We start from the raw sequence: 12,413 nt of genomic DNA, 5'->3' as shown, positions 1-12,413 counted from the left end.
GTTGGGGACCACGGGAGCACCGCCAACAGGCTGGCGGTGCTCCCATGGGCATTCTGACCGCGGCGGTACAGCCGCGGTCAGAAACGGAAAACCGGCGGTGTACCGCCGGTTTTCCGCTGCCCTGGGGAATCCTCCATGGTGGCGCAGCTTGCTGCGCCGCCATGGGGATTCCGACCCCCATACCGCCATCCTGTTCCTGGCGGTTTCGGCCGCCAGGAACAGGATGGCGGTATGGGGTGTCGTGGGGCCCCCTAACAGGGCCCCCCAAAGATTTTCAGTGTCTGCCATGCAGACACTGAAAATCGTGACGGGTGCAACTGCACCCGTCGCACCCCTTCCACTCCGCCGGCTCTATTCGGAGCCGGCATCCTCATGGAAGGGTGTTTCCCGCTGGGCTGGCGGGCGGCCTTCTGGCGGTCGCCCACCAGCCCAGCGGGAAACCCAGAATAACCGCTGCGGTCTTCTGACCGCGCAGCGGTATTCTGGCGGCTCCCGCTGGCCCTGCGGTTACCACGGCCGGCGGGAGTCAGAATGACCCCCAAAGTTTATTAAACCTCATGAAGTGGTACTACAGTTCAAACAGCACCCTTCGGTAATGTTTGAAGTAGCACACTGAACTAATAGAGCATGGTCCTTTTATACCCACGCAGGGGCTAAAAGAAGGTGGTACAAATATAGAAGCAAGACATATAGATATAAGGTCATATGGAAATGCACATTCGACAGGTAGAAGGGGCTAACAGTTTTCAAGGAATAGTAGACACATTATTGTTGGTTACTAATTACTAACAGCTGCAGACCTTACTGGGCATGTGCAAAGTGGGAGATGCTAAATATAACTTGTCACTAGACAGATTTTCAAGAGTAGTTAACAGGAAAGTAGGACGGAGCACATGGCGAGCACATGGCAGCATGTGGCAGAGATAATGGCAGCCATGAATACCAAATGGATTCCGCGAAATGTTCACAATAGTTGCTAAATACAAGATGTCTTCTGCTAATACTTAATCTAATCGCTACTAAATTACAACACCTCTACCGTTTTTTCCTCTCCTTTTTTCTCTCCCTGCCACTGGCCCATCCTTAATCCCCTCCCCCACTGCCCTCTTTTCTCTTTGCTGACATTCTCCATTGCTGTCTCCTCTTTTATTAATCTCTCCACTCTCTTGCCTTGCATTTTCGTCTTGTTCACTTTCTTGTTCTCCTTCACTTTCTTGCTGTCACCACCAATTACTTACCATTTCCATTGGTGACTCCATAATCTTCTGTTCTTCCTTTCTTCTCGCTGTTTGAAACCAAATCATAACTCCTGATCTATACACACACTGAGCCTACTCGACAGTGGCACATAACTGATAACCTCACTACTTCCTCCTCTTACTCTGCCCACCACTTTCTCTCACCTCTTCATACTTTCATCTTCCTCATCCATCTCCCTGTTAGCCTCGCCTCCTAAATTTGCTCAGACGCACTTCCCAGCTCTTTAACGCAGAGTCTCGCAGCTCATCAAGTCCCACACAGCTGAGCTCTTCATATACCTGAAAACAACTGGTCTCCAGGCTTCTTTTCCTGAGAATGTGGATACATTGCAGCATCTCGGACAGCTCCTGCTCATCATATGAACTCCTCTGTATTACACCACCCTCGTGTCACAGTCGATTACTCTGCTTCCTCATGCGGGCTCTTCTCACCCCCTCTCACATCTAACTCCACCCTGATACCAAGGTTTCCCTTCCTGTCACCTCGTCACTGTTTTCTGCTTTCGCTCTCCTTGTAACCCTCTTGTCTCCTGTCTCCCCCACCACAGTCCCCAACCACCGACTACCTACCCACGACTCCTGGCCACTTTCCACATCAGAAGTTGACATCACAACTTCCCACACAACAGTACGCCGTACAACATACCGTTTCTTTTAATGTCACCTAACATAACAAAACAATATTTCTGCATTTGACTAAAAGACTCTCTACTGTGGATTCCTCTCTAGCTCTCTCCCACCTCTCCCCTTCCTGCTCACTGCCACACCTGCTCCTGACCCCCACTTACTCAACAACTCACCAGCACTAAAATTTAATCTCCAAATAAAACTCACCGGCTCCTTCATTCAAGGTCGCTACTTTGCCTTCTCATCTTACACTACCACAGTGTTCACTGGCATACCACCCACAGCATACCATACAAACTCCACACCCAGAACACTATAATCATTCACACCATGAGTCTCCAAATAAAACTCACCGGCTGCTTCATCCAAGGTCCCTACTCTGCCTTCTCATCTTACACTACCACAGTATTCACTGGCATACCACCCGCAGCACACCATACAAACTCCACACCCAGAACACTACAATCATTCACACCTTGCCATATGACTCAACACTGCACAGACATGGTCAGTAGCATCACTTCATACATCTTACCATACACCACCAGGTCACGCTTGCCTTCACTCACTTGCGCTTACCACCAGCCCTAACACCATCGACCATCTTGTCACTTGTGCCTTACCCATTTTATTTAGTGCACCAATCTACCCCACGCTTTTCAGTGGCCATTGTACTGATTATGGACCAATAGATAAAACACTTATGCAACAGCAGTTTTGCATAGAGCAAACCTTGCCCAAGGGCATAGGAGCGCTTCACCAAAAGTATAGGCCATCTTCCATTGTTTGGCACAGAGAGATCTGCAGAGATTCAAAACTGCTCCCTTGTGTCGCATAGTTGGCAGCTGTACCCACTAAGCAACATTGCCTTTAACTTAGAAACATATACCCTTCCTGTCTGATGTCAAAGCAATTAGTGAACTAAAAGGGAAGTCTGTTGTAATGCCCACCCTATATGTGGCCTAGCAATTTAGCTCATTCTCTTTGCTGTCTTGCTCAGTCAAAATCAAAAACTTTGTTCACACCCTACCACTTTCTCAAGTCATCAGCCACCAGTGTTGTGATGCGAAGGCCAGTGTCGAGGATGAGTTGTGCAGCTGAGGCGATGCATCAGTTCCGATTAGCACTGAGGCTGCGTTGCGGAGCTGTAGAGTCATTGTCGAGGCTGCTGTCAACAAGGGATGTGAGGAAAACATTGCACAGTATGGTTCTGAAGGTGCCGTGCTGGTCTCAAGATGCTGCAATGCAAGTCTGTTGCATCGGTTCCGACGCACACAGTGGTGATGATGCACCACTTCTGTTTCCCGCAACAGCAGCGATGCTTCGGTTCTGCTCCCACATCAGAGGACGCATCGGTCGCAGTGGAGCAAACACCTTAGGCCCACTTCCAAAGGTCCTGGACTGGCGTGGCACCACTTGGCAGGGCAGACTTACAGATGGAAGAGTCCAGGTGCAGAAGCAGGGTGGTTGGAAGTTTTATGTCTCAGAGACTTCAGATCAGGAGACTATTCAGCTAGATCATGGGGTCACTCTGAGTTCAAGTGATGTGGGCCCAGTCCTTCTCACCCAGGCAGGGGTACAGCAGGCAGCAGGGCAGGAGTCCTGCAAAGCAGCAGTCCTTCAGCGGCGCAGAAGTGCTTCTTCCTGGCAGAGTATATACAGGTCTAGAAGAGTAGTGAGTTGGCGGTGTGAGAGTTCCAGTACTTGTACCCAGTGGGGCCTTTGTAGTGGGGGAGACTTCAAAGATAGGCACTTGAAGTGCACAGATGTCCTCCCTTCCTGCCCTGGCTCCAGACTTACTACAGGGGGTTATGCAGCCCTTTGTGTTGGGACAGTATGCTGCCTATTCAGGTGTATGTGAGGCTGGATCCAGCTCCTCCCAACCATCCTGCCAGGATGGCACATCAAGTCACACCTAAGCTTCCATTGTGTGTGGTTGTCTACTGGGAATACACAAAGCCCAGCTATCACCCACCGCAGAAAAGTGATCAGAGAAAGGCAGCAGACACAAATTGGCTAAAGTTAGAAAACACCTACTTTCTAAAAGTGGCATGTCCAGAATTGCAATTTAAAATCCTACTTCACCATAAGTGATTTCAAATTGTGGTCCCAGAGACACCAAACCCAAACATTTTGTCTCTTCCAGATTGCGAATTACATTTATAAGAGGTAATAAGATAATCCAAATGTTATCCTATGTAAGAGACCGGCCATGCAGTAGTGAAAAACACTTTGGGAGTGGTTCATTACCAGGACATGTAAAACATAAAACTACATGTCCTGCCTTTTAAATACATTTCACTCTGCCCTCTGGGTTCTCAAGGGCCTACCTTAGGGGTGATTTATATGTATAAAAAGGGAAGGTTTGGGCCAGGCAAAGGGGTTATTTTGCCAGGTCGACATGGCAGTGTAAAACTGCCCACACAGGCTGCAGTGGCAGGCCTGAGACATGGTTAAAGGGCTAATTAAGTCGGTGGTACAGCACCGCAGGGCCAGTAGTAGAATTTATTTTTCGGGCCCTGGGCACGTGTGGTGCACTTTACTAGGGACTTATAAGTAAATTAGATACGCCAGGAGATCAACGAAAATCGTCATACCATTCCTAATTCCAGCAAAAACGAGGTCAGAAAAAATTGAGGCGGTGGCAAGATGTTGGGGGAAGAGCACCCTCAGGATGTCGGGTCCATCGCATCCCTTCAAGAAGGCTTGAACTATCCAGCAAGAACAGAACTTTAGGTTGAGAGTTGTTGCATCAAGTCCCCTAATTTGACAAAGACATCCACCCTCAAAAGGTCCTTATGCCGCAGTACCCTGACGATTAGGGACACAGTAGCAGTTCATATTAGACCAGCCCTCTCCCTGTAAGTGCTCAAATCAGAACTCAAAAGGGCCACTTATCTAAGTTCTAGATTCTATCTTTGTTAAGACTGATCCCTTAGAGATGCGGGGTTTCTTTTCTCCTTATCTCCCCTTCTGCATTTTCAAAATTTTTACTCAGATAATTTTGATTCATGTGCACTCGCTAAAAAACCCCTGCTACCAAGGTGCAACCTTGTTGTGAAGCATAACATAATATATATTAGAGGCGCACCCTATAGATAAAAGAGTCCTTTTCAAGTTCCCAGTTATGCCCAGTTCTTCACTTTATTTTCTTTTTGTCTTTAAAAACACCAGAAATCAACAGCAAATGACAGCCAACATGTTTCGTCCATACAAGTGCACTTTATGTGTCCTGACAGTAAAAACTCCACATCATTGTTTCATTGTGGAAAGGCTAGTAGCACCCTTGGCGAGTGTGGAGTTACACTCTAACAACTCAGCAGTGCTACCTTCCAAATGATACTACTAAATATGGTACTTCAACTTATTAAACAAATCATGGTATGAAAATGACTGGTTGCTCGAGTAGAATATAATGTGAATATATAATAATATAAAGTAGCTGGTTATTGATGCACAAAAGATGCTGTCCTCGAGGTAGCCTTCTCCCCTTCTTAGGAAGAGGAACAAAGGACCTGCCAAGGAAAGAGGTGTGACCTCCTCCAGACAGGATGGCCAGAGTAGGTGAGCGCCCAAAAGGCAAGCTTCAACAGGGAAGCCGCCTTTTAAGGAAAAATGGTAGCCACTCACGGAAGGAGCTGCTCCTTTGTTTTAGCACAAACAGGTAATATGGAAAGTGTGAGGAAAATATCCAAATGACTTGGCTGCAAATCGTGCTTAATTCGATTGCGTTACTATGAATTTATCATCTCAAATTATTCAACCACATAATTGATACAACCCATGTCTCTCTGTTCAATCACTTGTGTACTTGTTATTGATTTATTTTTATTATCACATAAATAACAATGCAAACCACATAAAATTGACACAGCAACAAACACATTATAAAAAGAATTACATGTACATGAATAACCAATGACAAAGCAACATCTAATGCTTTTGTTATTTGTACATTCCTACGTATACAACCATTCCTTGTCTTTCCAAACATTCATTGTTTTTAGAAAAGGTGGTACATAAAATATATTTCCAGTCTATGGTCCATCTGGACATAGCAAAAAAGGGAGGGTAGGTGAAACCAATAGCAAAGTCTATTAATTAGTTCAGACCTTCCCTCATGAAATCTGCATCATCATTCATCTTACAGTAATGCCTCTGTTACAAAAGATAGGTTGACGCATTTTGACCTTAAGAGTTCGAGGCCTCTTCAGGACCAACAGAAGACAAGAAATCAAATTCCTGTTTTTTGAAGGGCGACAAAAGCAAAAAGAACAAACGATGGACGGAGTACGGAACAAATCAAACATTCACCCCAGTCACAGATCTGGGTTTAATCCATCCATCCTCTGTGAACACTGGTAAATCACCTCTTTTTCAGACGTTAATAAGATGTGACATGTTCAACAAAGCTTTTAGTTAAATATCTGTGTATGGTGAAGTATTCCTTGCTAAGTTTCATCAAAGGTAAAGAAGAAATTTCATTTACAACCAAATAAATATCCTGTATTCACATTCCATTATGTTTCCATTTAGTAATGACATGTTTTTATATCTTTACATCCAGCAGAAAACAAGCCTTGAAAGCATGAAATTATGATGAATAATGAAGATAAATCTGCAAAAAAACAGTCACCAGCAATGCGCTTCGGTATTCAGGAAAACATCAATGCAGTCAGCGACAGAGGAACCTGCACATAAACTGATCCTGGAAGAAGCCGTCAAGGGCAATTCAGTGGATGTAAGAGTCTGAGCTGTGCACCTCAACACCACGAGACGAAGAAATGACTGCTTGAAAATGAAGGCAGCAACAACAATAACAAACTACCTCTTGTATAAACACGTGTCCAACACCAGCTTTGGTCATGGGATCAGTATGATGTTACAGCAGTGCTTTGTTTTCTAAAGCGATAACAGACCATCATTCAGTGCTCTAGGTGTATTGAAAACTCTTCCTGACCAAACCACAGCAACCAGAGAAAAGCACAACCGAGTGGAGCCAAACAACTGAGGAGTAGAAGAGAAGAGGAGTTCTGCTGTCTACAATACAACAGACTGTTCCAATTGGCACCGGCCAGAAGGAAGATGAATCGTTACCCACAAGCGTGCATAGCCATAAATCTAAAGGCCCAATCGCTTACAACATGCTTTATGCATATTTTGGGTGTGGCACGTATTTAATGGCTATTGCATGTTAGTGCTAATTTAGAAATCAAATGTAAAAGTGCTTTATCAGCTATATGGCTCATCAGGAAACACAGTCTTGGGATGTAGACAAATATATACCGGACCCACAGACACTAACCAAGAAAAACAAATCATACACATTTAGCGAGAGCTTTAGTTTCTCATCTCAATTAAAGCACCATCAGCAAACTCACACAGAAAAAAAAACATTCAAGTCCGATGAATGTGTGAAGAGCATTAGTCAATTACCAGAATTACAGAGACATCAGCAAACACACACAGGGGAAAAACCATACAATTGCAGTGAATGCATGAAGAGCTTTAGTCGATCATCACTCCTAAAACAGCATCAACGAACACACACCGGGGAAAAACCATTCAAGTGCAGTGAATGTGTAAAGAGCTTTAGTCAGTTATCACACCTACGAAAACATCAGCGAACACACACGGGGGAAAAACCATATCATTGCACTGAATGTAGAAGTAGTTTTAGTGATTCTTCACAACTCAGTATTCATCAGCGAACACACACAGGGGAAAAGCCATTCAAGTGCAGTGAGTGTGACAGCACTTTTATTCACTCTTCATCATTAAGGTTTCATCAGCGAACACACACTGGAGAAAATCCATTCAGGTGCAGTGAATGCGTGAAGAGCTTTAGTCGATTATCATTCCTACAAAGTCATCAGCGAACACACACAGGGGAAAAGCCATTCAAGTGCTGTGAATGTCTGAAGTGCTTTAGTCACTTATCAAACCTAAAAAGACATCAGCGAACACACACAGGGGAAAAACCATTCAAGTGCAGTGAATGTGTGAAGAGCTTTAGTCAGTTATCACACCTACATAGACATCAGCGCACACACACGGGGGAAAACCCTTAACATTGTAGTGAATGTGGCAGTAGTTTTAGTGACTCTACAGCATTAAGGAATCATCCGCGAATGCACACAGGAGAAAAAACAGTGAAGTGCAGTGAATTGTATGAAGGGCTCTAGTCACTTATCAGGCCTACAAAAGCATCAACAAATACACACTGGGGAAAAACATAAAGGTGCAGTGAATGTGTGAAGAGGATCAGTTGATTATGAAAACTATGAAGCAAACATACTGGGAAAAAACAATACTATTACGATCAATGTGGAGGTAGGTTTAGGAACTTGCCAACATTAGGATTCATCAGTGTACATTCATAGGGGAACAGCCTTTCAATTGCCCTGAATGTGCTAAGAGCTTCAGTTTACCAGGTCTACAAATACATCAAGGAACACACACACAGCGGAAAAGCCATTCAAGTGCAGTGAATGTATGAAGAGCTTTAGTCAAATGCAATGAATGTGAAAATAGTTTTAGTGACTTTTCAACATTAAGGATTCATCAGTGGACACACACTGGGGAAAAGCCTTTCAGGTGCAGTGAATGTGCGGATAGCTTTTGTCAGTTATTAAACCTATTGGTACATCAGCAAATGCACACAGAAGAAAAACAAAAACATTGCAAAGAATGTCAGAACTGCTTTTGTCAATTATCAGCTCTCTAGAAGTCATGAGCAAACACACAGTGGGAAGACCTAGACGTGCACTGAAATTGTGAAGAGCTTTTGTCAATTTTCGATTCTACACAGTCCTCAGCCAACACACACTTTAATTTCACTCACATGGAAATAATCCTAGAGGTGCAGCGAGTCTGGAAAGAACTTAAGAAGATTAACAATAATATTGAACCATCTGAGGTCATAGAAAGGAACATAAAAGTGCAGTTATTTTGACATGAAGGAATTACAGAGAGAGATAAAATGTCAATTATGTAAGACATTCAAATACCAGTTGATAGAAGAACCGGCTGGTCATAAAAGAAAAAACACAAATAACAATACCTGTAGAATTATAAAACGTGTCTATTCTCAGTGATTGTTCACTTCGGCACTCATAACAAAACAACATGATATACCAGGAAACACATTGGGACACTAGCACAATGTTGACTAAAATTAAAGAAACATTGTTGGTTTTTATTCAGTTGCAAATAAAAATATTCAAGCACACCTGTTGCTGCTACCTGTAAAAGCAGCACTCTGAACAATACTGGGCATAACAAGGATATTTTCAGCTGACGTTATGGATTAGTGATAAAACCCATAAACCCAACACACCTCGACTGAGTCCCTGCAAGACGAACTAGCTTAACAAGCACACGCTGTTGAATGTTCACAGCTGATCGTGGTGTTTGGTCATTTTCATACAAATTGATGATTCACTGTCAGTAGCCGGAGAACAGTGTCCAAAAGCACAAGACATGAAAGCAGCGGAATGTGAGCTGTAACTCTCAGGGTTAATGCTTGCAGTGCACAATATTTACCACCCTATCCCTGACACGGAAGAAGCAATGCTATTTTTATTTACAGAGAATCATTCAACCAAATCCTAATTGGGTAAAGGACAGAATCGAGCATGATGGCACAATTCTTGATAGAAATTATTGTGGAATGAAGGAGCCCAGTACAAAGAGTTTCTCATAAAACTATGAGCGCCATGAACGGGTGAAGAGTGAGCAGTGATAAAGTTATGGTTGTCTGAGGGTCTGATTTTTGTGGAAACGCACCTGCAAAGATCACATCTAGAAAGTTTTTCTTCCTATGTCTCAAACAAACTCTGCTTTTTGTGCTTTTTTCATAATATAGGAGGCTGTGCCTCTGAGTCCAGTAAGAACGTGCACTGCTAAAATTCTAGCAAATGCAAACTATGTAGCTATTCCACAACCATACAACAGCCCTGTAACATTTGTTTTTTCAGTCAATTCCTAAGATTTTTTTAATTCTATTTTCTAAGTATAACATCCCTGTAACCTTTGTTTTTTTTTGTGAAGAAAGTATTGTATCCTGCCTTATCTCACATTTAGCGTTGTTCCAAAAAGACATTTTAACATTTTACACATAGTGAGTTCAGTTTCATGAAGTTTACCATGCTATAAGACTGTCCCAGATACAAAAATATTGGCAGAATAATTACAGTGCAGATGACAAATTGTCATGTACTCATGGACGGTTTGTCAGGGCTCTGGAAATGGGAAACTCCATTGGTAAAATGTACATATTACTGCTAACAAATGCTGATGCAGTTTATGTATTGAACTACAGTGAAGCACCGATGTTCAGGAAACAGCCTATTTTTAATCCAAAAGAGTATACCTTGCTTTTACATAATGTTTGCTGAATCATTTATGCATTAAATCAGTTGATGCATCTGCTCGTTCTTTGGGCCTTATAACTAACTCTGACCCTTTACTCCGCATTACTTACACATTGAATCAGTTGATGCATCTGCTCGTTCTTTGGGCCTTATAACTAAGTCTGACCCTTAGCTTTGCATTACTTACAAATTGAATCAGTTGATGTATCCGCTCGTTCTTTGAGCCTAATGACTAAGCGTGACCCTTAGCTCCGCATTACTTACACATTGAATCAGTTGATGCATCTGCTCGTTCTTTGGGCCTTATAACTAAGTCTGACCCTTAGCTCTGCTCCGGCTTGGTTTCCCCCATGAATTTTGTGACTTGCCGAGCTCTTATTTTTACTAGAATGAAGCCACTGAACCAGCAGATTCTGTTTAAAGAATGCAGTGAAATATTTAACCCCCCCATCATAAACATATCATTGCTAAGACGATCAACTGCTCACCCACCAACTCCTCTTCCACACCGGTTGTCCCTTACTCTCAAATGTTCAGAAGGATTTGTCGTATGAATGTCAGAAGTGACAGTGACATTCATGAAGCTAATGCAAGAAGGAGTGTGTGGCAGATAGAGAGGGCAAAAGAGAGATAAAGGGAGCGAGACAAAGAGGGAGAAAAAAGAAAGAGAGAAATAGAAGGAGGAAGACCTGCAAGTGAAAATAGGCAGAAGAAGCCAAATACTTGTCAGTGTGTGACACCACTGGAGAAACGGCTTGAATACCTGTGAATTTATATATTTATTTTCAATACCCGTAGACTAACGTCGTGCCAATAAACAGGGCACAAGTTGTGAGGAAGAAAGGGAGGGGACCACTTCTCATATGCAAATCACAATGACGTTACATGTAGTGACATCACAAAAAGTTATGTCAGGCCCTTATAACAATTCTGACGTAAAAGACTGACGGCCTATTTTGAAAACAAGACACATAAAATAATGTTAAAATAACATTTTGATTTTACTTTTTATACATCATGTTTTTCCCATTATCTGTAACTTAACTTGGAAATTGCTGAAAGTGTAAATATTGTTAAACAGATATGTGGAACTTGGAAATTATATTTGTAAAAAACTTTCAGCAAATAAATAAAATGTGCTGGTAATTTGTGTTTGTTTCCTGATTGTGTTCTTTACCCAGCTCCAAATCACAAAGATGTTTCACATTACAGTTCATCAAGCAATAGGAGGGTTCATTTTGTCACGTTCTCTGTTCCTCTCTTGTGCCATTCACAAAAATAGAGGGGATGATGCTGGTGGGACGGGTAGTTGCAAACACTTTGATGCCAGTATTTGCAGATGCAAGAAACTGCAGTGCCATCCACCAGGTAACACCTCTCAGTTGCAGACTGGGGCGCAAGGTGGAACTGAGTCCCTTTTCTAAATAGTAGGGGGCCTCCATCAAACTGCATCCTCCCCCGACTTGTGCGCTGCTGATGAGGCAATAGTGAATTTGAGTAATGAACGATGAATTGAATTGACAGAAAGAAATGAGAGAAAGAGAACAAGAGAGTGAGATGCAGAAAGTATGGTGGAAGAGAAAACAAAAAAAGAAACGTGAGACAAGATGGAAGTAGAAACGGTTCTCCCTTGGTAGATCATGCCCTTCTGCACATAGGACCCTTTTCAGGTTATTTATATATAAAACAAATAAAAAAATGGTGGCAATATCCAGCTTTGTCTAACAACTCGATTCAAGGAAAATTTAGATGTACACTCCCCAGCGGGCCCATAACGGACAGTAGCTGTAAGGTCAATGCAAGTCTCTAACAAAAGTAACCAGCGTTTTATCAAAACCCACACCTATCAACCTTGTCCAAAGCTGAGCTGAAGTCCATAAATCCCAAATGAAGAGAGCCCGCCTTTGCCTTGGTGTACTTGGCTGTAAGTAGGTAGAGATTAAGACCTTGGCCCAAGTTGCCCTCCCCAGGCTGGAAGCTGTGTTACACATTGGACAAAAGCTCATGTTTACTGGCCCACACAGTTAACCTACTCAACAGAACCCTCCCAGTTACTCTCAATGTTGATTCTATCAATGAAATGGGCTTTTAACAGCAGGCCATCCTTGTTGCCCTTTTTACGTTTCACCTAGGCAGCGCATGATCTGTCTCT

At 43.0% G+C, this 12,413-nt stretch overlaps 1 protein-coding gene across 4 annotated transcripts in view; it reads left to right on the top strand.

Moving 5' to 3' along the window:
• Positions 1-11,411, top strand: part of LOC138287254 (zinc finger protein 79-like) — a 45,490-nt gene extending 34,079 nt beyond the window's left edge. For 3 of the 4 annotated variants that reach the window (XM_069227615.1, XM_069227614.1, XM_069227616.1), the window contains one exon: positions 6,454-11,411. In XM_069227615.1, the coding sequence (XP_069083716.1) occupies positions 7,127-7,957 (831 nt within the window). In that variant the 5' untranslated portion in view covers positions 6,454-7,126 and the 3' untranslated portion in view covers positions 7,958-11,411. The remainder of the gene's footprint in view (positions 1-6,453) is intronic. The other variant, XM_069227617.1, reaches the window with a different exon arrangement.
• Positions 11,412-12,413: the final 1,002 nt, after the last annotated feature.

This window comes from Pleurodeles waltl, chromosome 4_1, assembly GCF_031143425.1.
Source record: "Pleurodeles waltl isolate 20211129_DDA chromosome 4_1, aPleWal1.hap1.20221129, whole genome shotgun sequence".
In the NCBI taxonomy this organism is placed as follows: Eukaryota; Metazoa; Chordata; class Amphibia; order Caudata; family Salamandridae; genus Pleurodeles; species Pleurodeles waltl.
The sequence above is the reverse complement of the archived record's forward strand: the minus strand, read 5'-3'. Positions and strand labels throughout refer to the sequence as shown.